Here is a 25,776-nt window from a genome sequence, read left to right on the forward strand (position 1 = left end):
CCATCGTTAACCATTTTCCTTCATCCCATAGGCCCTGAAATGATCATTTTTGGTCGAGAGGGCTCTAATCCAAAAAAAAACCTTAGACGTAGGTTTTACCGGCGCAGCTGCGACGAGCGACCGACGATGGTAAATACAAGACCGTGTCTTTCATTGTGTCGCGGAAATATTATAGGTTTGGGGTACATTTTTAGTTGAGGTAAATGTGGCGTTGGCCAGTTGGGTTCGCAAATATTATACTATCGTGAGCCTTCTAAGCTGCCACCCTTCTGCATCATCGTTTTATATGCAGGACATGTGCAAGGTTTCGTAGATTGATTTGCCTGAAATGAAACCGGACATTTGAATTGGTTGCTGTTACTCAATTTCTTGCTTACTCCACACCAGCTTTGTAAACATTTGTGTCCAAAAGTATGTAAGCTATTACTGGCAATATGGTGTTGCTCAGCCATCTAATAGTGACATTGGTTCGGACTTCCAGAAGCAGATTTGTTAAGCATAAACATTCAGAATGTTTAAGAAGATAAAGAAGAAACCATTGAGAGAGCGGCCAGCATCATCTGACAGTGAAGGGGCAGTGTCAGAAGATGAAGAAGCTGTGTCCATTGAGTATGATAGTATTTCTGGAACATGTTGTATGGCTTCTGTGCTGAGAGTGCTCTATTTGATAACTGATAGGATGCTAGGATTTAATTTGTTAGTGTTAACTGTTCAAATGAGTTGCAGTGCATTTACTTAATTTTCAGCCAGTTTATGTTTTGTGTCCATTATGAATTATATGGACAGCACAGAAGAGGCTTAGGTATCTGTGCATTGATTGCATTGCTCGCATTTAGCAGAGAAAACATTACACATGCTTAACCTTAGACTGCTGACATATATGCATTTAATTTGCATCATTGCTTTGATTAACACTCAACATCTTTACCATTTTGGTGTTGTTGTTTATTGGTGTTTTCGGGCACGCCAACAGCAGACATCTTTTTCCACTTCAGAGCCAAACTAGAAGAGGCCAAGGAGATTCAGAAGCTACGCAGGAGGGCTCATGGAATTGATGTGGAAACACTTGCTAAGGGAGAAATAAAGAAGGAAACAAAGAAGCAGGTAACTTTTCTGGGTCCATGGTGCAAAATATTGCCTTGTAGCCAAGGGTTTATCAGTTAAAAATGTTTTGTTTATAGTATCCAGCTATGATATTTATCTGACCATGTTTGAAGCCAGGCAATTTATCTGCAGCATTTATAACATGTGTCGGCATCGAATGAGTTAGGATGAAGTCATGCATCATTCTCAACAGTTCATCTTGTTCAAATAATTTAAGCCTGATCAATAGTGTCAAAATTGGTCACATGTCTTGAGGTCTAGTTGTATTGCAAGCACAAAGCAGCATGAGCTATTGCCACCTCTGAATGAGTGTGTAATCCAAAGTAATGCACCTGACACTGAGAAAGGCAGCTGAGACAAACATGCAGGGCAGAGGATGTTTAAGTATTGGCCCATTACTGTAATACAGTATTTTGTCACAAAGATGAATATGATCAGATCCCATGAATATGACAAGCACCACCATTGATTGAATGTTTTTAGTGCAATTCAGTGCCACCCAGTACATCCTAAGTCTGGGAGTCTGAGGTATCTTCTCTGTTACATACATTACATTCTTTTTTGTTGTTTTCTTCCCTGGCTGGACAAGGCACCCTTTGAGGCTTTAGAGGTCCTTATAACAACCATGATGTTACATGAGTGAATTATTGAACCATCAAACCAATTGCATTGGAGCTGCTGGGAAGTTGGCAACATCTTTAACCTTATCTGATGATTTGAAGGTCATTCTCATGGTGTATCATGAAGGACGCTGCTGTGTTGACATGTTAGTGCTTGCTTTATGTAATCTCACTGCATTGCATTTTGATAACAGAAAGCAAATCAGAAAGCTCAAGGCTTTATATGGTGTATTTTATAACAGCTGTAGATAAGTGGACACATTTACCCAACATGTGGCTGACAGGACAATGAAAAAGAGGTTGTCACCTGTTTGCCAACCATGGTAGGCTCTTAAGATTGCCAAAAAGGTGTAAAACTTGGAAACCCAGGTGTTGAATTTATAGCACCATGCTTAGTAGCTACAAACCTCCGGAGAAACTGCAGGGGACCTCTGGGGCCCCTTGCACAGGTGGGGTTGAAATAGGTTCGGTCTGTTCTTACTAGTTGACAGGGATGGACTTGGCTGAGTCTGTCGGGCGGTACGTTCCAATTATTTGCCACCCCATCATTTATTTGCCTCCGTCTTAAATTCCTCGACATTAAGGGGAGTGTTCCACTTTGTATGTGGCTTGTAGCTGGAATAGCAATCTTGAAGATCATTCGGCATAGTTAAATACTCAGCCCTTCTTTAAGCACTAAAACTCCAGTTTCCGAGGCATACGCCAGGGAAGATGTGCAGACTATTTGGGGGGGGGGGGATTATTTCAAGGTTACCCGGGCTTCCATGACATAATAACGTCATTCAGATCCTGTTGTTCCATTGGCCATGCGGCGTTCAAGGCAAGTGAAAATATGATTGTGGAGTCGCTGGTATCTGGCGTTCGTGGGCACGATTGCCAGAAAAAAACGGCCGTTAGCTGACTCTGAATCGTTGTTGTGCACGTTATGCAAGGTTCTAGCACCAATCACGTTTTGTACTTCATACTATAAGACTTAATGGATTTTTCCTAGTTCTTACGTAAATAAGATTTGGGATCGAAAAACTTGAAAAAGTGCTATAACTGAGAATGTGAGTACAAGTAAGTACCTTAAACTCACGCATAGTTTTACAACAAAAAAAACACGAGGAAGGACCAAAATACTAGTGCCTGATGATATTTGGTTTAGTACATATCGGGCACCGCCGCGGCCACCTCTCGGGGGATCGAAGAACTACAAGTGAGTGCTATCGCACAAACGTTTTATCACGCAATCAAGCAATGACATCTTGGTCATATTTACTAAATGCATAAATTGTGTTATCTAGAGCAGTTTATTCCACCTAAAAGCATACCAGTGGTAAGTGAGCTTATTTCATCATAGCTGAGTATAGCTGAGCATAGCATTATAGCATAGCATCATTGCTTCATTTGGTTCATGTGTGTGGAACATTTCTTCAACATTCTTGTGACAATGCAATGCCGTAAAGGGCGCGTTACGGTTCAGGCAATTCAGAGTCGAAGTAGGTGAAATATATGCATGCAATCATCAATGGATTTTGTTTGATCCGTGTAATCTAATTCCAGGCGTCAAATGTCCCATTGCCTCATGTTTTGTGCACGTTGGCGGCTAGTATCCAAGATCTGCCGCGCGTTAGCACTTCGTACTTTTGGCATTACCTTTATGGTCCGATTTGGCATCATTTGACATTGATAAAAGCGGATGACGGAGGTTACGTGTACCGATGGGCCCCTGCAGACAAATAACGCTATGAGCCAATGGCTGAAAACAGCTCCTTTTGTCTCACATGCTTGCTCCTGGTCTATGATATAAAACGTGAAGAGAAATTCATTATTTTGCACTTTTACCAGGCTTGGCCCAGCGAAGCCCATTGGGGATTATATTGACATCCGATGCAGTATATGCGACCTGTCTGTAAATGTGTTCCACGTGACCCTAGCACATCATGTTTCTGAGATAGCATGGAGCCTGCGGACCCTGTTGTCCGATAAAGGTGAGAACAACTCTCGCGCGGCATTGGCCGATTTATACCAGCCGCTGTACGTTCGGTGTGTGTTTTCTGGGCAGAATGATCCCTTCAAGAAGAACACCGGTGGTATGCTGGATTTGGCTGAGATAAAGAAGGGCGGCGACGACACTGATGACGCCTACGACACAGGCATCGGCACGACGTTCTCAGCGGAAACCAACAAACGCGACGAAGACGCCGAAATGTGAGCCAACGCGCCGTAGCAGCTGAATGGAGGGTATATTTCACTAGCGTCATCGTTGCGTTATCGTCTGTGGGGACGCGACGCGGTGAGTTGTAATACTCATTTCAGTTCGCATCGAGATGTATGGATAGCCAAGCTTGTAAGTGTATGGATGATTTAGTGCCGCCCGTCACGACTCTGTGCAATCATGGCACCAATTGCGTGTCTGATGCGATTGAGTCCGATCGTGTTTGCCTATCATTTATAGTTTTTCTCCACTGTGACTTTGTTTCAGGCAAAAGTATATTGAGGCAGAACTTGCGAAACGTCGTGGAGTCCAGGAAAACGAGGATGATCAGCAGAATATGTACATGACACCGGAACAAGTTGCACTCATGGTAAGGGTGGAATGTATCTGCGTGTTGCTAAATCCCCGATTGTAACTGTCAAAGGATAGAAGGCTCGATGTTTTCAGTTTGGTTTATTGCATATTGTTTTGTCGTCGGAGCTGTCTGACTCGTCACGTATTACTTGCACCGCATTAATCGTATTGCTTGATGAGATAAATTCCTTTTGCTCTACTGTTGCATTTTTGTGACAAGAGACGGATTGTAATTGTAACTATCTGACCAATGATGACAAAACTGTCTGACTTATCCGGAATGTAGTACTGAAGCGATGATAACTGAATAGTTTTACTTGGAAAAAACGTGACGTCGCCTATCAATGGTTGTGATAAGTAATAGTAGAATAGAGTAGTAGCAATAGTAGATCATACCTGCATTTCACCAAGTTTGGCAGAGACACTTCATGTGATAGAAGCTGCTGTCTGCTAACAAATTATTCTGGGCATCCATAGTCTCACCAGGATCATTTACCTTATTCCTCCGAAATCACAGCTATGTGTGTCATATCGATACACCTCAAGTGTAGAGCATCCAACAAATGCAGTTTGAAACTGCTGGTTTTGTGAAATAGTTTATCACACCATTTATGTTCACGTTCATTCTAACCAGGTAAGATTGTGATAGCCAGTGATACAATGAGGCTCAGTAAATAACGGTGAGTGTCAGACTGTGCCCGGCGCGCGCCTGATCCGCTTGAGCCTAATTGCAAGTCAACCAGTCGTCAACTGACGAGTAAAGAATTTTAAGGTCCATACATGTTGCCAGCGACGCTGGATTTACGTACTCACAGGGTAAGCTGCTTGTCCTAACATCATTACAGCACTGGCTTTTCTTTGCCCAACACGTGTCTCTTAATGCAGACCAGGTGGAGATATATTACAGCGAGCAGTGTAGTTAACTCTCATGTATTGTCTCACGCCACGTCTCAAGCATTTGCTTGGCGTTTCAGGCTGTACCAGAACATTTGAGAAAGAGCTCAAACAAGAAGTCTGAAGAGATGCTCTCTAATCAGATGCTTAGCGGTATTCCAGAAGTGGACTTGGGCATAGAGTAAGTCTGGATTCTGGGCATCGTAACCAATAACATCACGTGAGGTCGTAAGACATCCCAGAGCATCCTATCATTCATGATGCTGAACCTAGGTGTGTTGTTTTTCATGGTATTTGAGCCACGCGGACTTCGACAAGTGTCCAATGCAGGGTTAATGTGCAGTGCTAGGCTGCCAGGCTGTCGTGGTTCACAGTTTTTATTTACCGTTAGCAATGCCTTTAATGCCCCGTTGTCGTTTTTCGCTTTCGAACACAATGAGTGAATGGCGGCGATCTTAAATTTTTCAGCCCTTCTCAACACGTGTTGGGAACATCTTACCTAAAAAAACAGATATGTGCCATCCCAAGAAATTGTACTGCCAGTATTCACAAACCGTTTGCCGACGTTGTTAAGCAATCCAGCATCTGTTGAATGTTGTGTTCTGTTCCCCAGCCGTTTCCATCTTCACGGATGTTGAGGATAGCAGCCGGTTTTTTTTTTTTGCTTCCAGAAGTTTCGAGCCCATTACCGTCAACATTAAATTTCAGAATACCTGGGGCCACGTTGCGATAACAGCACAAATGGAGCTCCGGTAGCAAAGTTAGGTTTCAAGGATGTGTTGGTGTAAACGGTACGAGGTCCTCGGCGTGATCATGAGTCACCGTTATGTCAAAGCCATGGTAGGACTTGATCTGAGATGACGTTACTTCACGCCAATATGACGACACGCAATGATACCACGTGAGCGCTTTTGAGTTTCAGAGCTCGTTTAATGTGCACCTATGATGACTTGTCCCCGCAGCCTTTCTTTGGGTCATACTGGGTTTATGTATTCATGGAGGGTCAATTCAATTTTCGGACCAGCGTGTGCGGCGCCAGTTTAATTGCAATTAAGTGATTTACACAATATATTCCCTATGTAATAAAGGTTTTTGAACTGCTCGCTGAAGTTGAACTATAAGTCCTGTTTTGTGTTCTTATTAAACCCAAAATTACCACTGACTTACGAAAGGATCTGCTGGTGCACATGCATCTTCTGAGACAAGCGCTGGTGTGAACGGCATGAAGGAGGCACACGCAAGGTGTCGATTAACATCCATCCAAATATTTTGATATGACATGTTCTGATGTGTTACTGAACCCGTACAATGCTGTAAGCAGTCATCTAACATGAAGCAGACACCCTGGCTTACCAATGCCTTGCAATGGAATCGTATCACTGGCGTGAAGTTAAATGTATATGCAGTTAAGATCTAAAGGTCGTCTCACATGACTTACCATGTGGCGTCATCAATGACCTAAATGTAAGAATTGGCATGTGCAGGTCTGCATCGTTGCGGTAAAGATGCGGGACGTCTCTCGCCAGTTGAACCAGCCCAGTCGGTTGGTTAATTCCGGGGTGCTGCGGGAGGGCGTTAGATACGGTGTTGGCAAGATGAAGTCGACGTAGTACAAATACACCGGCTGCAACCGCTTGGGTAACTCACTGGTGCCTGCTGTCCCATTGTGGTAGCTTTATTTGTGTACTTTGTGTTGCAGTGCCAAGCTGAAGAATATTGAGGCTACGGAAGCTGCCAAAATGAAGCTAATTGCTGACCAGCTGAATAAGAGTGATGGTCCATCACACTTCGTGCCAACGAATATGGCTGTCAACTTCGTTCAGCATAACAGATGTAAGCTCAGCTGCAGCCGCTTCTGAGTACGGGAAAGACTTCTCCCAACAAGTGCTTCTTTTGCGACTCACAACACGCTCGGCTTGTACCGTTATCCTGACTTAAATGTGCGTGTCGTTAACACGGACCTGTTATCATAGGTTGACGGCTGAATCCCCCGTGGTCTTTCTTGTTAAATTGGGACAATTTGGCCTTGTGGCGACTCGGAACTACCAGTTGCACCCAGCGGTGTTTTGATGAGATGATGTACCGCCAATTCCATCAGACGTGGACCGCAGGCTGGTTCGTTGACGGCGGTTGTCCACCGAACGGGCGTGATGAACCGAGGGCCTCGCCTGGCGTAAACATATCAGCCCTCCGGCACCTCTGCCGTCTCGCGACCGAGGACCGCCCTGTGTGTATGTCCATTCCGTCGCCCGCCCGCAGTCAGCATCAAAGAGCCGGCCAAGCCCAAGAAGCCGGAGCCCAAGCCGGAGCCCAAGCCGGTGCTGGTCGTCGGAGGCGTCAGGGAGGAGGACACGACCGAGGGCAAGCGGAAACAGGGCCAGGCTAGCGACGACTACCTCTTCAACAAGTTCAAGAAGCAGTTCAAGCGGTGACCCGCGTGAAGTGCACGTTGGGTGAATTTTGACGTCCACACACATTGTGGACGCCGACACTTCATTTGCACACATGGTGTCATCGCGATAAAACAGCGTATGTTGCTGGGGATGCAGAGCCGCAACCTGTGTGCGTTCATTGGACTGGTGACCATGCTTGTGAATGATTGTGAGTTCCGTGTCTTCATCACAGCGCCATGTTGGTTGATGATTACGTTGTGTTATTTAATTCCCCCATGCGCATAACGCCATCGAAATGTGCAGACAACCTCTCAGTTAGGTTTCATGGATGGAACGTGTGCTCGGTGTTGCGTTTGTGCAAGCCCGTTAATGCCCTTTTTACTGCTTCTGGAAAATACTCTGAGGCGGACTGCTTTTGGGGAACGACTAAAAATGTGCAGGCCTTGTCCACTTCAATATACAATTGGTTAAGATTTTGGTGTTTTCCGCATGTTGCTTTGGTCTGATTTTAATGCCTGTACCCAGGAAGCCAGCATGTGTGACGTCCTCATTACAACGTAGTGCGGGGCGATCGTGTTCTAGTGACCAGGGCGCCCAACTCTGGACTTGTCGTTCATGGACTCGGGCCCCTGTCACGCCACCACCGCCCCGCACAATCTTGTTATAGGGAAATTAGCTGCGACACGAAAGAAACAAGTGGTGAACAACGCTTACCAGATTTAGGCGACGGTCGGAGTAACGCTTCTCCTTATGATTACGCAAGGCTTCGCCGCCGGCGTAAAACTAAGCTGCAAAGGCCTATGTTTTAACGTAGTGCCCCGCATCGCTGCCTGAGTGAGGCAACTGGCGGACGAAGTTATTATAGTGGGTCTGATGAACGGGTGATTGGGGTTCGGCTTTCCTGAGCGTGACGCTCGCGTCTCGTGACCCACCGTCACCTTGTGATCACGGCCACGTCCCTCCTATCGACTGTCTCGTCCGTAGTCCACGGGCCGCACACTATTATATGTTTCACCAAACCTGTACAAGTGATGCATAGCTGGACCAAGTAGTCTGTTCACCCTAGCCGTATGACTGCGAAGGGTGCGCGCTTTTAGTCCTCTCGACGGACGCCACGTCACTTTTTTGGGGGCGGGGCCCAACACTAACATCCTGTTGCACCTAAGATGGTTGCGACTTATTGATATTTTGTATTTTATATTTTTGTTTTATTTTTATTTTTATTTTGAAATATTTCCGAGTACCACCTCGACCTGAAATCCTGCCACACACTCCTTGGCGCTGCGTGAATAATGGAACCAAGGAAACAAGGCACGGGTCAACCGCAACAACCAGGGAACGATGAGTTTTAAAAATGTGTCGATCCAAGTCGCATAGCTTTGTTCAGTTCTTACTCGACCCCACGTGTCACGAAAGCCAAGCGTGAAAGACTGCATGGTTTTAACGCTTTATTTCACCAGTACTTGGACGGAGGTAATCACATCTATCCGTAGAGATAGGCGTTTCATCATATTGTGCATCGCCAGAAGACACATGCGAGACCAAAAACAACAACGAGAGGTGACAGGAACGCGCAGCAGTGACCAGCTGGTTGTACAGCCGACCACTTCGTTCGACATCCTTCGACGCCGCCAGCTCGTCCCTGTGCATGAGCCGATCACGGGCGCTCGGTGCGCACCAAAGGTTTGCCACTTACAAACGAATTTGGACGCGAGAACCCATTCAAACAGAAGCGCCTCACGCTAGAGAAACCACTCTGAAATATCCCTAGTAACATGACCAGCACGAGTGTAGAACATACCTAGAAAGATGGCTGAAGGAATGTACACCCAACCCCCCCCCCCCCCAACCCCCCAAAACCACCAGCAGTACTTCGCGGGCGGGTACGTTCGAAAGCGCACGCCATGTGGTACAGTGATCAAACGAGGTCGGAGACACGATCACTTGAGCCATTCATAGAATGCAATAGACCCAATAAAAAATATCGTTATGTAGGCACACTGTTCCGCGGCGGCTGTCACACGCCACGCCCCTTGCAGCGATCCACTATGAGCACAGCTCGCCGGGGACCCCGTGCTTACAACAAAACCGCCAGCCCGCCCGAACGGCAAAATGCCGGGGATCGCACGGTGCGCTGTCCGACGTTCGCCACGACAATGTTGTCATGGACCGACAAGCCCGTCTCAGCTGGTCACTTTGGTCATTTGTACGGCGAGCACGACCGGGGGCGTGCAGCAGCGAATGTTTGCGGTTCAGCCCAGCGCATTGCACCCGGGGGGCAGCTGGGAAGGAGTCGCCGCCAGGGCGCACGGACCGTCGCGGCATCCGCACGCGGTCGGACCGCACCAGCGGCCGCCCAGTCCGCACGGACCACCGGCGGCCGCAGCAGAGATGGCGTTCGAAGCGCCCTCGCACCGTCTGAGCCTTGGGCCGTGCCCGTGTACCACACTGTACAAGAGGCGGTCAACGCGTTCGGTTGGCTACTGTAATGCGAATACTGCCCGGATAGTCGGCCGTCGGGACTCCCGGATCAATTTCGCCGGGGCAAACAGTCTTCCCTTTCCTTATCGGACATGTTTGCAGCATGAGACTAGTGGCAGTCAACTCTGAACGGCTAAGATGCGAGATAGCTTCCCCACTCTGAATTATCGCGATGTATCCGTGAAATTAACTCAACACACGCCTTAAATGAGATCGGCCGTGATGGCTTCACTTATTACCCAGTGGGCATGCCAAGCTGTAGCTCTGGATCCAGCATAGCCCTTCCCATACGTGGCCACGCCACAATGCAGAGTCGGATCGGCGCACATCACCTGACTAGCACCGATATCAGCTGACTGGAATATGACTAGACGCGTTTGACTGGAGTCTGACTAGACGCTGTTGACTGGAGTCTGACTAGACGCGGCTCACCCACTGGACCGCGGCCTCAGAGGGCCTCACCGACGCAGCGTAGAGCCTGCTGCCGGGGGGCGTGGTCGGCGGCTGGCGCGGCCCGCCCGCCGGCCGGCGTGCGGCCTCCCTACTGGTGCGTGAGCGGTGTGGAGGGCAGCGACGTCACGCGCACATCGTCCGGCATCGGCGCCGTCTTCGTGTAGCGCTTGAAGAAGCGGTTCCGCCGCTTCGTACCTTCGATTCCTGCCGACACAAGGCATGCACACGTGAACGCGGACGCTTCTCAGGTCACTACCAGCAGAGACTGCAATAAACTGATGGGAGGGCACATGGGCGCGCGCCCCATGGTGCGAGCACATCCGTAAGTGGTGATACAATTTCCCGTAAAGTTGACGCTTCGCGCCGGTAAGCTGGGATCATTCTAAGAAGATGGCCTTGGACCCCAGGCTGGTCAGACAGGACATGCCTCTGACTGGACGTGGGCCGGCAGCCACCCGGTCATGGACTCACCATTCAGCTGTGTCGAGCGTTGGGAGGCGCTGGACGAGGTGAGAACGTCCGAGTCACTCTCCTTTGTGCTGCCCTGGCCAGAGTCTTTCTCTAGCGCCGGCGACTCGGGAATCGGCTGAGAACAGGCGCTCTGGTAAATAACGTAACAACACGAGACCAATTGTGGCGCAGAATAAAGGCCGTGATACCAACCAAACTGACGGGGCAAAGTAACCAATCTTTAGTACAAAATGACGCATTCGCATATTTTGTATTCAAGTCAGAACAGAAAGAAAAAACTGGGCCCATATACACTAATTCAATAGAAGACACCAGTAAGTTTGGGCACACCCTCACGTCCATCCCTACAAGAACACCAGGCTTCCGTCCCAAATCTGTCCACAAAATGGAACGACTCCGCTGGAGACGCGAAAGGCGATAATAGCACTCCTCACTTCGGCCATAGTATTGGCTGTCATACCTCAAACTAAAACTTAAGCCAACGTCGTCCATCTCTTCCATCCCCCATACCGTTGCACACATGAGACGCTATGCTCCCACAGGACCCCATCCTACCGCGCACCCGCCGCCGTACCTGGCGGCTGGAGCGCCCGTCCTGGCCGTTGTCGGCGGCGGGCCGGGGGTCGGGCGCCTCGCCGCCGCCGCCGTCGTCGGCCGTTCGCCCGCGCTCGCGCACCAGCCGGCCCATCTCGGTGCGCGTGAACACTTCCTCGATCTGCGCCTCCAGCTCCGGATTGAGCGGGGTGTCGGGGGACGACGCGGCCGTCGACGCAGGCGGCGACGGCTCCGTCGAAGCGGGGCGCGAGCCGGGCGGCGACGGCGGCCCGACCAGCGGCGAGGCCGCCTCCGCCGCCGCCGGCTCCTCGCCGTCGGCCTCCACCGGCGCCTGCTCCGGCGGCACGGCGGACGGGGCTGACACCGATATCGGCTCCTCCCCCATCACCTGGCGGCGGCACGGACGGCACGCTGCTGACGCTGGTCACACGACACCGGCGGGTTCATCGGGGCGAGCGGCAACGGTGGGGCGCAGCAGCGTTACGGCCGTTTTCTCGCCTACAAATACACGAAAACGGTACGCTCGCGCACAGATGGATCGAAAACAATCGGTTGGATACAGACCGACGTAATACAAGGCTCTTAGGAGGCGCTACATCACCGTCTAAAAATATCAACTTTTGTTAATGACTTAGTCTACGCAAGCGGGGTGACAAATAACCAAAAAAATCTGCACCTGTCATCTTCATCAAACAACTTTGCATGAAACGTACATGAAAATGTCACTTTAAGATCCTACATATAATACTAAGTGCGCACAACGTAATTTGCTATTATTGTGTAACAAGACACTCAAAACAACCAAGTCAGCCTCAAATAAGCTACGGTAGGCTTAAGGCTCGTGCACACCATGCCCGTGAGTTTGTTGTCGGTGCTCAGCCAGCACAAATGAGCTGCGACGGCCCATCACTGACCTCTCACCCAGCAGGGGTCAGCCGGCCACTGGCTCTCAACCACACCAGCCACCAGTCCCCAGTCGGCACCGGTCAGCCAGTCACCAGTCCCTAGCCAGCACCAGTCCAGTCAGCCACCGGTCCCCAGCCGGCACCAGTCACCCAATCAGCAGTCCCCAGCCAGCACTAGTCACCAGTCCCCAGCCGGCACCGGTAAGCCAGTCACCAGTCCGCAGCCAGCACTGGTCAGCCAGTCACCAGTCCCCAGCCAGCACCGGTCAGCCAGTGGCGGTGAGTCGGCCTCTCACCGTGTCGGCGGTGGCGGCCGCCTCCCGGCTGCGGCGCACGCGCTCGTCACGCGCTCGCCGCTGCCGCTCCAGGTCAGCGGCCCGCACGGCCAGGTCGGCCGCCACGCGGCTCTCCAAGCTGGCGTGGTTCTCGATTACGTAGTCCGTCAGCCAGCTGGGGACAGGCGAAGCGTAAGGCCACGCTCGGGTCTGCGTCAGCTGGGCGGAGCTGCACATGCTGACTTGCAGCGTACACACAGCGGCAACCCCGGTGTGAAGGGACTGGCACTAACACGTGCTTAGTTTTTCGGAGATATTTTCATCATCAAACGTGAAAAATGTTCCATGAGTCGAGCACTAGTATTGGCCGCCCTATTCTGGCATCCCCGGCCGCTGTTGGTGGCCGCATCCCACAGGCGGCCAGCAATGAATGCGAGGGTCGGCAATGAATGCAACCGTCGCAGCCTTCAGCTCATCGATCACCACAACCTGTCCGCACTTGGAGGCTGGTACCGCCAGCTCACTTGAAGCCGGTGGCCACGGCCAGGTGGCGTTTCTTGCCGGCGTGGCTGGCCAGCCGGGCCGAGCACAGCTCGATGCGCATCGGGCAGCAATGCTGATTGGCGACCAGCTCCAGCTGCAGCCGCTCGTTCAGCTCCACCTCGTCCAACGCCGACGGCACGTCCTGCTTGTTGGCCAGCCTGCCGGAGACAGAAGGACACAGTGAGCTGCTGAAGGAGACGGCGAGCCAGAGCGAGCTTCGGACGTGGAAAAGCTGCCGCTGGCTCCCGACGGAAGCTGACAGTTAGAGCAGGCCCCGCATGGATACCCAGGGTCGGCAATGAATGCAAAGGGAGACGGGAAATGACTACGGGCTGCGTCATGCAGCAAGGGGCTGTCAGTGTAATATGCTTCGACTGTTACCTCACAGCAGACAGTAAGCACATTGGTTGAAAATGTGGTAGACAAATGTTACAGTGAAGACACCAACTATAAGGTTTCACGCTCACTTATTTCTCCCAATATCTAAGCAAAACGGAACAAGTTTCTCTCACATGTAGTCACCAAACCGCGAATAACGTCGCGTGATGAATAACAAATATTGCCAGTGGTAAAAAGTACATATTGCCACTTTCATATCACTTGACGTAGACAAAATAAGTCATTCAGACAACGCGGGCGCTCCTAGCACGCGCTAAATGCTTTTACATATACCTAAATTATATCGTTCGTTCCAGTGCAACTCCATGCTCATCAGCATCACTCCTGGGTGACCACAACACTTCTAATTTCTGCTGCCATTGGGCACACTGTCTCAGCAGACTGCACCACCCGTCGGCTACTGGCGACAGTCCATATCACAGTCGTGCGCCGCCTCCCAATTACAGTCTCGGCGTAGTCTGCGCTGCTTCCTGCGCTTCCTGGTGGGACTGGGCACGGTGCGGATGTGCACGTGGTGGGCGCGGGGTGCGGTTGGACACCACCTCCGCCTGCTTCGGCGCCTCCTTAGTGGGCTGCCGGTCTAACCGGGTGCACAGCTGCTCCTGCATGCTCTTCACCACGCGCTGCGAGGCGCTGTGGCGACGCGAGCCGACCACCTCGAGCGAGCGCGATCCACGCACGCCCGAGGCGAGGAGTCGTGCCCGGCAGGCCGGCGCTGCAGCCGCTCGCTCCGGCAGCGGCTCTGGGGCCGCGCAGCCGGTCAAGGCCACCGGCACAGGCGGGCTCGGCATCGGGCCCGGCGGCGCCAGTGTCGCGGAGGAGCGGCGCAGCCGGGACGACCGCGAACCGCTCGGTCGCGGCAGCGGCCCGATTAGCGAGAAGCTGGCGATCGGGTCGGGGCTCAGGTCGGCCGGGATCGGGTCGAGAGTGTCCGGCGGCGGCGCGCCAAGAGTCTTCAGGCAAGAGCACGTGCCGTCAACGCACTGGGTGAACATGCAGCAGAGCCAGCCGATCACGCCACATATGCACCCACTGATAAACTGAACAGTGCCCGAGACAAGCTGGCACCATAACGTCATCGACATCGTCGCAATACAGCAGCCTCCACCAACAAGAGCATTAAACGAAAAACACAAAATGGAAATGCCTACACAGACTCCTATGCAAACGCTATACACTGATACCCAAATTAGTTCGCATATCCAGCTCACAATTCCAATGATGGCAGAGAAGGCAAGTGGGATGCAGATGAATATGAAGCAACGCAACGATACATAAACAACAATGACAATGAATTCCGTGCTACGAATGGACGCTATTACAATAAATTTGATAGTTCTGTAGCTGCAAATCAAGATATTTTTAGCCGCCTCAGCTATGCACCAAATACAAACTTTGGCGCAGATGTAAATGGCCGCTAAAACAGCTGAAGCCGACATAAATAGACAGTACGAGACAGCCGTCAAGCACCACCAAACGCACTGAATGATGAAACTAACTGCACCAGCCAAAGTGAGAAAAATGTCGGACATTCTTGCGCGGTTTCGATTCTAAGCAATTTAAGAGGTATGCTAACTGCGAAAATATTTCACTTCGATTATTGGAGGTAACTCCACGTCGTCAGGAATCCAATTCGTCAAGAGATTCAGAAAACGATCCAAAACCGACGCACCAAGCGTTACATATCGACAATATCGACGAAGTCGAACGTATTTTCAAGACAGCACGTGACGGGCATATTGCCGCGCCTTTTCCAGTACTCGGCGAGCCGTGTTATATCCTAGTCGGGCATACTTCACGGGAAACGTGCAGCTTCAGAAAGACTAAACCAAATGTGGAGTAAATCCTTACCCAGAAATATGTGGCCGATAAATGACCAATAAAGCCCTATCTGACGCAAAATAATAGCAAAATTTCATTCCTGCAATGGAAGCTTCGTCCTAGTGCACCTTGTGCTATGCAATGAACACTGCGCCGCAATGCGGGGAAACCGCGGGTACATTGCTTTCCTATGCATAATCATATTTTCAATCTGTACCTATATATTAAGTGCAAGGTAAGCTTGCAATATCGTTGGTCGTCGCAATACCAGCGTAATGACCGCTAACAATACCGACGGTCCAAAGGAATCTCATAGCAGACTAAACAAGCAGAGGTACATAATGAACACGGGATTTGGTCAGAGGCAGATGTTTCGGAACGAGACATGAAAATATGGGTAACGTAGAGCGATATTCAAACTGGAGTTTTAGAACCTTACCAACAGCCCGATGGCGGCTTATATCGGATAAGTATTCGCAAAGAAGACATCAATTCAATCAGCACCTCAGCTGAACACGTCAACTGAAGGCTACTAACAACGCAATAAACCAGCCGCGGAATCAATTGTCCAAGTTTTCATTCAAATGGTGCTGTCTCGACAAGAGTGCATGATTTGTACGATGCGCAAATAAAGATCCGAGTGTTACAGAGGGATTGCTAAAAATATATTTTTCGATGGCAACAGCTAATGGGTCCAATCGAGTAAATCAGAAATCAGACTACCAAGCCATTGTCTGAAGTCAGTTTTAGACTACTAGTTCCCCGTTCCTCATTCGTGTAAAACGCCTTGTGGCAAACAATTTGGAAAACAATAAACATGCTCAATAGCGCACAAGTTTGCACTTTTTGCCGAACAATTCTTGGAATACAGATAATAAACACAGTACATTTACACCACATCAAACCAAGCCTTTTAAAACCGCGCCACCAAAAATGTGCGACACGAGCGCCATAATGTTCTTCACGAGGCCGCAGCAGAGCCCAATCGCCAGCGCCGCGGTGCGGCAAAACACGGAAACAATCACACATGCCGTCAAGCCCACCACGCAGACGAACACGCACACGAGGTGAACGGCGCCGCCCACGATGGAGGATAGGTCGGAGGTCACGTTGGGCACGGCGACAAACAGAGCAAAGTGGATGCCACCAACGACGAGGCGCACTAGCCAGTAGGCAGCATCGGTGCACTGCAGTATAGCCGAGATCGGTGTCTGCACGGCGTAGTACGTCAGCCAGAACGTTGTCCGGCCCAACTCGCCGACTAGAAGTACCACAGTCCCTGTCGTGAACTTGACGAGCGCGATGGTCTGCACCACTGTCTGGTACGCGAAGTTGACTGAAGTCCCCGTCACCCAGATGGCTGGGCACACGACGAATTGCAGTAGACCATACAGAGCTGACAGGAGACGCCCGAAAATTCCTGGCATGCTCCAATGATGACTTCTATCGCAATAGAGCCGCGATCACAGTTTCTGACTCGACGCCTTCGTTCATATTTACTGTGCACAGGCGCGAGCCATTGCTGGTTCATGAAGCGGCGGAACGCGTTCTTGCGTTAAGGTATTCACGGTGCACGGCGGACGGTCACACGCGGTGGAGAACACGGAGGATGATGAACAACATAGGTAATACAAAAATGACAGCATTATACACAAATACAAAATGCTTTTATATCAGTAAAAAGAGTATAATTCCGACGCAAACGGTAAATTTTGAGGGATGTTGCAGCAAGAAAAACCGATGCTCGTGCATGCTGAAAACCGGATCCCGTACTCCACGGTATCAGCGAGGCACATCGACCAAGCAGAAAATTACATAGTTATTCAGAAAAGCAAAGCATTTATACCACACAGGCCAAATTGAACCGTATAACTCAATTAAACTGTGTTCGGGATTTTGTTAGCATGCATGCGAAACATAAAAACAATGGGGACCCAATGGACGTGTTGCTGCCCCGCGAATCCTTTATTTACATATTGGCATGCATGTTGCATGTTATGGTACAGGGATGAAGTAGTCACTCCTCCAAGAACGGGCGCCAGCGCTAAATGAAACGAATATTTATGTCGTATACCACGAGTCAATCCTAACCGCAGGGACAGTAAAACCATCGTAAACCGTAAGCTTCCACATTGGGAAAATCAACAATAACGGAATCTGAAAACAAAATAATTTAACAGCCATGCCATGTAAAAACCCATCCTTTCTGTAAGGATAGGACGGACGAGGGTGATTTCAAATATACACGTCATGAGCATCCCGAAGATTGAAGAGAATAGAACAGAAGGTGGTCCTCAGCAAAACCCTAAATTACAGATATCAGATACTGACGAAATCCAGTGAACCAACTGACAGCATATTTGTCGCATGCACGAAGCCAAACTCTATTATTATGCCTATTTTAGTTAAACTTGCTCATTCACACACGTGTTTGCATTTCCCTTCGTTTTCGCGGATGGGATGGCTACTCACAAAGATGGAAGGCGCAAGACGCTACGCACCGGTGTTGGAAAACTCGACGTTTCCTGGCATAACGTGTACCAGAAGATTCTGTACTCCAGGCTTGTGACTAGGTAAAATGAAATATTTTGTACTCCATCATGATGCAACAAAAAGTTTTCGGAAAAACTCATTGCATTTCCGTTTCGGGACAAAATTAAACCAGAAGTTGCAACAGCTTCAGACTTGCTGCTTCCATCATAAGCTATGTATTGATATCTGCACGAGCACGAATCTTGCCCCTACCAGCCTAAGACGTCCAATAGCAAGCAGCCTGTGTTGCCACCTAGGTATAAGATAAGTCATGTGTGGAAATGTGAAAAATAAGAAGTGTGAATGTTGAATGGAATAGTCTTAGAACAATGCCGGGAAATGAAAAACGAGTGGCAGAATCGAACCGGTCTGTAGATAAGCACAACTCTTGCTTCCCACGCCCTGCGAAGACCAACTCAAACTTGAACATGACTCAACCTACCATCGACGACGAACCGCATTAATTGCCAAGGATGCAATGAACGGTCATAGAAAACCACACAACCAAGCACCCACCACAGACGCCCGCCTACTCACGCGCCGCCACTGTGTCATGGCAATGCAAATAAGAAAATCACTCACAATTCAGCGTCGGAAACGTCTAAGTGAAACTCCAAGTGGTGTGCGTCGTACGCACACCACTTGGAGACGCCTCACCCGGACACCATTTTCAATTTTTGCTTGGATGACGGTAAGACAACGGAAGTGCAACGGCATCTTTTCGCGCTCGTATCAAATACGATCAGGTCACCTTGACGTTGGTGTTCGTGCCTCCCAAGAAAACCAGCTTATGGTGTAGAGCAAGCATAATAATGCCCGAAGCACAATGAAATGAAGAATGCTGCTTAAAACGGTTGAATGTGACCACAAGGTCTTAAAGTTGGCATTGTTCCTCAGACTGTGGGATGACTCAGATGCTCCACATCATTGATGTGCTATTTGAAGGTCAAGCAGACGTTCATCACGTAAGACGACGAAAGCCATCAACAGCATCCTTGTCGACTGATGTCTTCCTTCCAAGCTTAATGAAAACTAACGATGTCCTTAAGCTGATGCTTCATAACGTAGCTCTTTTGATGAAAAATGCAGTCTCTCTGACAGTCGTGTGAACTATTTGTAGCTCGAACAGCTGTAAAAACTACCGCGCTTGAGGCGTAGACAGCCTGTGCACTTCACGCTCTGATCAGGTGCAGTCCTGTAAGTTACATCGCATGAAGAGCACAGGCTTCTTCACGAACCGCGGCTGCAAGGCTCCCGATGCCTTGAACACTGCAAATGGAAGGCTTTGGAGAAACAAACACGGGCGTGGCTTTGAGTATCGAAACGTCTCTTAGGACAGGTTGCATAATACGCTCCTGAAGAAACCTACCCTTTAAGGCAGCCCACGGCTTACGATGTTTGAATATTGGTTAGTCTCTGTTTGTTGGTTTTAGCAACGTTTACGACACTGCCATGCTTACCATGGGACTTGACCTTCGCATTCTCACGCCATCCCGCAGGACCGTAGCTCACGCGACGGTGTTAATGGAATGCTCCACATTTGCATGGGGGTTTGAACTGAAATATACATCTCGGAGATCATTTGGGTGCCGGTAGTGTAGTGGTTAGCGCGTCTGCGTTGGTTACTGCGCGTCTGGGAAACCAGAGGTACGGGGTTCGATTCCCCGCGGTGCCCGCCCTTCCTCCCAGGGTGAGAGGCAGGCGACGCCATAAAGCCTCAGTAGCTGAGTGCGTCGTAAAGCCCCAGTCACGCACGCACGCACGCACGCACGCGCGCACACACACACACACACACACACACACACACACACACACACACTCGGAGATCATTCAGTGCACCTCATAGCCCTGCCCTTCTTAAGATCTAAGCCCCTCTAGTTATTCAGTCTGGTCATCTAGTTAATTAGTCTAGTTAGAGTTAAACGCCCGCGAGGATATGCAGACTTAATCGTGCAGATTATTTCAGGGTCATGCAGGCATCCATGACGCCATTATGCCGTCACTCAAATTCTGTCATCCCTTTGGCCATGCGGCGATTAAAGTCAACAAAAATCTAACTGTTGAGGCATTCATATCTGACACGTTCGTGGGCACGATTTCCAGATGTAGCCGTCACCAACTGGCTCTCAAGCAATGCTATACAAGGTACGATGGCGCAATCAAACGATAATGTAACGAGGAGCATGTTTACAAAAAAAAGAGAAATTGTGTTGTCTGAAGCATTATGTTCCACTGAAAAGTACACCAATACTCATAAGTAAGCTGATTTCTTCACATCTGATGCGTGCTTCAATACCTTCAAATGTGAAACATTCCTCTTAAGTTTGGGCGCCTCAAACAAGGACCGGACACGTCCTGCAAAACCACATCACCAGTCAGGCCCAAAAGCTGGGCCAGAGAAACATGGAGATCTAGAGAGATACATGGAGGTCTCGTCAGTTTCCTTTCACAGGATTGAGCCTTTTACCAGTGGTTACAAGACACTGAGTAGAAGGCGACTTCAAGGGAAGTCACCACCTCCCTCAGATCAAGGCACATTACCACCTATTCGGCTGCACACGCCGGCCGTCTGCCGGCCATCTTATTCAACACTGGGGTGTTGCCCGCGAAGGCTGCCAGGCTAGGGCGCTCAAGCGTAGAGCTTGCATGCATTGGCTGAGCCCCTCATTGCAGTGCTTCCAGCGTATTACGGCCTCTGCTGCCGGCGCCGCCCTGGCAGCCACCCAGGTACGAGCAGCGCCACTCACAGCAGGACGGGCTTGCCGCGTACGCGCTGGTCCTCGAGCAGGGCGTGTAGGGCGGCGCGGCACTCGTCGGCGCGCGCCTCGTCGCTGGCGTCGACCACGAACACGAGGCCGTGGCACTCGGCCAGGTAGTTGCGCCAGATGCCGCGGATGCCGCGGCCGCCGCCCACGTCGAACAGCTCGACCCACCAGCCCCGGCGGCGCAGCTCCAGGCGCGAGAAGCCCAGCGTCGGCGCCGGATCGGCCACCGCCTCTGTCGGCGCGCCGCGCGACGGTCACCACCTGCGCCGTGCAGGCGCACAAGCACTCTCCGCTCTCAGCCGGTGTTTTATATTTGTACTCTGAATTCATGCTGGGTTTGGACCTGCTATCGAAGTGATGGTTTCAACAGGTGTTCACATCAGGCCACTTGGTCACATATGGCAGTGATGACTGCAGAATGATAGCACAAGCTTGTTTTAAGGTCAGCTTACTGGAGATGGTGCACCCCCAGTGTCTTAGTCATATCACTGCTGACCTGGCACATGGTCAGATTTGTTTTTTGGGGGCAATGATGATTATTTGGGCTTTGGGGTGCACCAACTACATTGGTCATATGGCACCCATAACCTACTTCTTATCTAACAGTTGCCTGAAAAAGTGGGGAGATAATGTTACGTTCAATATATGGCATGGAATTGTATGTCTTCAAGATAACTAAAAATGTGACCATCATTTACTGAGTGTTTTTTTGGGGTTAGGTTGGGTGGGTAATGGCCCATATTCTTTTAACTCATGTAATTGGGAATAAATTCATGTGAAATTGTTCTATCTAATGCACACCACCAGGTTCAGGGGGAGAGGTGGGCATGGTACCTATGCTTCCCTAGGCTATGTGCCTGCTTCTGAACATTAAGACAGATCTTTTGACAAAAGGCTGTGCAGCTATAGTCAGTTGTGGTTGTTTAAAAAAGGCTGTCTAATCTAGGCCTAGGTCAATGTCTGTCTAGAACAAAGGAAAAATAGGCCTAAAACCTACATATACAAGGCATGGGAACATAGTCGTGCCTGGATCAATCCTCACAATTCTATTCATCATGCACACTTTGTCAAAACAAACCAGTGCAGTTAAAGTATGTTTCCATTTTCTCACCGCCTACAAGACCTTTGGCCGCAGTAGTCTTTCCTGCATTGTCCAAACCAACTAGCAGCACACGGATCCTCCTGAAAAGATGAGGATGCATCAATTAATGGCAAGAAGTAAGACAAAATGAAAGGGTGTATTACCTATTCATGAAAAAATCAGCCTCACTGCATGCAATGCCACCTACTCTACATTATCATGGCAGTATGTATGATTAGTATGTGGCAAATTTTGGTAGCTGGCTTCATGAATAGCACACCAACAAAGTGTGCCTTTAGAACTATATTTTGTGTGCATAGGACAGCCAGCTGAAATCAGGTGAAGCCCATGGTGTTGTGAGCAGAGGGCTGTGTGAAATACATAATAAAATGTATACTGCAGGGGCCCTTCATCATGGCTGTGCTCAGCACAGGTAAAAGAATGGTAGATCACAGAACCAGGGTTGCTCTGTTGGGACAGCAGAGTCATGGCCATTGTCATAAGTTTTGACAAACATGGATTCCAACCCTGAATGCCATGCCAGCAGCACATTCCAGTAAATATACAACAGTATTATGCAACATAGGTGTTATCTGTTGATACATTATCATATTGCATTTATATAGCAATTAATGTGATTTATCTATATATGCATCATCTTGGTAAGCCTCTGCATTGAAGACAGTTCAACTAAGGAGACCAGAAAATACAAATAAATGTCATGCCTACCAGGCAGTAGGTGGGAAGCTTATTGCTATCATCCAAGGTCTGTTGGTTGATATATACCAACCACACACACACACACACACACACACACATATATATATATATATATATATATATATATATATATATATATAGTTTGGAGAAGTGTGAGAATTATATCTAGCAAATGTGCATCATGCAGACAAAACATTCACAATCATCTCACCTGGCTTCTTGTGGAGTGGGGCTTCGTCTGCTGTAGCAGTGATGGCAAATGACCTGATTTCCCATCATGCAGCATAGTCCTGGACTACTCCATCATGATGGATACCAATGCGAGAAATTCAGACAACGATCTACAATATACGCCAGCCCAACACCCTAGACAAATTCTCGCAAGCACGTTTCCCAAGGCGTCACATCCATAGCCACGATGTACTGGTCTTCGCACACTTTATTTACGCTTGCATAGCGCCAAGACCCTAGAAGTACCGCATGGCGTACTGCACCCAGTTTGTGCACCGAAATCGACGATTGTTTATCATTCCGGAGGCCAATGAGAAACGTGATTGGCCTGAAATCTGTCGAAGTCTACACAACAAGCGACTGTTTTATATTGTATCATTTGAGCCCGTGCACGCACGCCAGGGTGGCCGAGCGGTTAAGGCGCCAGACTTAAGTTCTGGTACTCGTCTGAGTGCGTGGGTTCGAACCCCACTCCTGGCAGTCGCTTTTCCAACGCCCGGGTTGTTTCGTCGTTGGCATCGTGGGATCACTGAATGGGAACCGGGTCGTTTTGCGGTCTGGCAAGCAATTTGACGTGGTTATTGGTGGTATTTAGTCACTCACGTTGTTAGTTGCAGTTGTGAGGAACAATATGCGTAAGGGTGACACGGCAGTAATAGCTTTATGCTTTGAGCAAAAGCCAGCAGGAGAGGAGAGAATGAAGTGCTTTGTCCACTTATAGCGGTAACTAATCGAACGTCATAGGCACACATCTTTCCATACGTGAATTAATGTCATCTTTACCAATCCTAGATATTTTCATAATTGTCCACGAAAAGGTCGCAGGCTACGACCGGTTTGTTTCGGTGACGTCAGTTAAGCGTCTCGTTAAATTGCCAAAACGATACTTTAATGCTAGCACCTGGGTCACGATACTTCGAAATTTCACAAATAGAATCGAGTTTGGGGTCCGGGATGGCAGGTGTCACTGTGCCCGAGCATGTCCGGTTGGGTCCTCAGAGATTAAGCTGGGCCAAGATACCTAGTTGCTTTTTTATACGCTGTTCATGACGCCTACACCTGAGCAGATGTGTTTTTACGATGCACTATGTCAGCATCATTTTGAGAAGAAAATTGTGCGATTAACTGTGGGTACTCTACTGAGTCGAGGTCACACTGGGTCCATGAAATGTGGACTAGGTAAGCACTGACTTGGACAGTTTGTGCCAAAAGTGCTATGCAGGCACACTGCGTTGGTATTGTTAACATTTCAACACCGTTCGCCTTAGCATGAACTTGACATGGCCATGACCTTGACCTTTCGGGGCAGTGACCATATGCGGGATCCGGGCTGCCCTGCCAAAAACTGCAACTGGTATTACACTGTGTGTATGGGGCGGCTTGAGCGCGCTTTGTAACCTTGCTCTTCATTACATCGCATTTGCACTATGATTGTTCTTGCAATGCAATGCAAGACTTTGTGACCCTATTTGATCTGGTACAGGTGTCTCACGGGGTTTTCAAATTTTAGCCTTCTGAAACAGTCCACAGTCAGCCGCACGCATCGACGTAGGAACAAGTCGGGAGGAGGAAAGGGGGCTATGTTCTCCCACCACTCAAGGGGCAGGAATGTTAACGCTCCCTTCCAGTTTTTCAGATGTAATTTGCGATTAGCTTGCTTTTGGACAACCTTAAGCATGTTTGCCGATTCGCCTAGTTTTCCAGCAATTTTGCTCAAACTGCAAGGGACACAACTGCTTAATGTGGTAAATGGCAGCATCTTACCCTGTCATATGCGGCTACCGAAAATATTTAGGAGCAAACGCTAGGCTACCCCGGTCCCAAAGGTTCCATTCTGTCTGGTTATAGTCTTGCTTCCCCTGCATGCCAGCTTATGGTATGTATGTCTACTAAGCATATGTTCATGGAGTTCAAAATGGATATGTCGCAGACGGTTGGCGCAGTCCAGCATGTCAAATAAAAACGAGACTTCTTTAGAGCCGGTGTTTCAAGTAAATTTCGGGAAGTTGCCGCTATTGCACTATAATTGGTTGAAAAATGTAGACACCTTTTAACTGCCACGAGTTCGTTCCGTGGGAAACATTGTCACGTTATTTGCCTGTTTAATATTATTTGTCCGATGCGGCATTTTTAGGCATTTTTTAAAACGTTGGAAGAATATCACGCCTTTCAAGAAAGGTCTAGCTAAACCGAGAATAGATTCAGTACTGACCGAGCTAGTAACCGAGTAGGTGTTGCTCATTGCGCTCTTACCTTATGGGATATTATACATGACTACACTATATACGCTATCTTAAATATCATCATTTGATACTTGCACAACTCCTCATGCAACAAATTGACATGCGAGAGTTGGTGCACCAAGTGCACCAACTCCTCATGTGTCGTCCACGTGGTACCTACCTATTTCAAATGCATAACCTATTTAGAGTAAGTCTTCAATAGGTTGTCGGCAAGTTCGAGTGAGTGCCGGTAGCCAGTGCTGCTGACAACGACGGTCAGGAAGCCCTGAGTTTGCGGAAGACATTTATGAACGGGTTTCAGGGACAGGGGTTTGCCAGGTGCGCTCACCGGGTGGGGGCACAACAATGCAGTACCACGCGCCAGACGTGCCACACCGCGCGTCCAATGCGTTTATCTGGATGGCACGATTCGGCACCTTGTGTCAACTGGTAGACGGTGACAAACGGCAAGTTTGTTAGTCCCACACTAGTAAAACTTTGAAGAAGGAAGTTTTCGCCTTCCATTATGAAATGCTGCTTGTGTTAAGCCAGGAAAACATGCGTTTTTGTAATGCATTAGCCTGTTCTTATGTTAGTCGAAACGAGTTGCATAGATAGCTATTTTATGCATTTCAAATGATACTAATGCTCATGGAATAGTCACTAGCCTGGTGGACATCGCCACATTTGACCTAGGGTATGTCATGTTAGGTTTAAGGGATCAGGGCTATCGTTGCATTAGCCTGTACGGTTATAT

General features: G+C 49.1%; 2 protein-coding genes and 1 non-coding gene across 8 annotated transcripts; 2 read left to right on the forward strand and 1 right to left on the reverse strand.

Moving 5' to 3' along the window:
• Positions 1-36: 36 nt before the first annotated feature.
• Positions 37-8,038, forward strand: LOC119103828 (telomere length and silencing protein 1 homolog). Of its 6 annotated transcripts, none has more exons than XM_037227488.1 (8): positions 37-129; positions 482-609; positions 996-1,104; positions 3,772-3,917; positions 4,192-4,294; positions 5,253-5,353; positions 6,872-7,005; positions 7,432-7,604. In XM_037227488.1, exons 2-8 carry the CDS (start codon positions 512-514, stop codon positions 7,602-7,604), a joined length of 864 nt encoding a protein of 287 aa, XP_037083383.1. In that variant the 5' UTR covers positions 37-129; positions 482-511. The 6 variants fall into 6 exon arrangements, with proteins under 6 accessions (XP_037083383.1, XP_037083386.1, XP_037083382.1 ...); XM_037227491.1 differs by lacking the exon at positions 37-129 and adding an exon at positions 148-199 and having other exon boundaries at positions 7,432-8,038; XM_037227487.1 differs by lacking the exon at positions 37-129 and adding an exon at positions 148-175.
• Positions 8,039-10,587: 2,549 nt separating this feature from the next.
• Positions 10,588-23,064, reverse strand: LOC119103049 (ADP-ribosylation factor-like protein 13B). The gene is made up of 9 exons (XM_037226498.1): positions 22,778-23,064; positions 21,877-21,947; positions 20,748-20,997; positions 13,230-13,406; positions 12,795-12,880; positions 12,447-12,529; positions 11,647-11,697; positions 10,971-11,085; positions 10,588-10,703 (listed from the first exon to the last, which is right to left on the reverse strand). The coding sequence occupies exons 1-9, from the start codon at positions 22,843-22,845 to the stop codon at positions 10,588-10,590; spliced, it is 1,017 nt and encodes a 338-aa protein (XP_037082393.1). The 5' UTR covers positions 22,846-23,064.
• A 130-nt stretch (positions 23,065-23,194) lies between these two features.
• On the forward strand, positions 23,195-23,277 carry TRNAL-UAA (transfer RNA leucine (anticodon UAA)). The gene has a single exon. It is a non-coding gene; the product is annotated as a tRNA-Leu (tRNA).
• The last annotated feature ends 2,499 nt before the right edge of the window (positions 23,278-25,776 follow it).

The sequence above is a fragment of the Pollicipes pollicipes genome, unplaced genomic scaffold, assembly GCF_011947565.3.
Source record: "Pollicipes pollicipes isolate AB1234 unplaced genomic scaffold, Ppol_2.1 Scaffold_5724;HRSCAF=6776_pilon_pilon_pilon, whole genome shotgun sequence".
In the NCBI taxonomy this organism is placed as follows: Eukaryota; Metazoa; Arthropoda; class Thecostraca; order Pollicipedomorpha; family Pollicipedidae; genus Pollicipes; species Pollicipes pollicipes.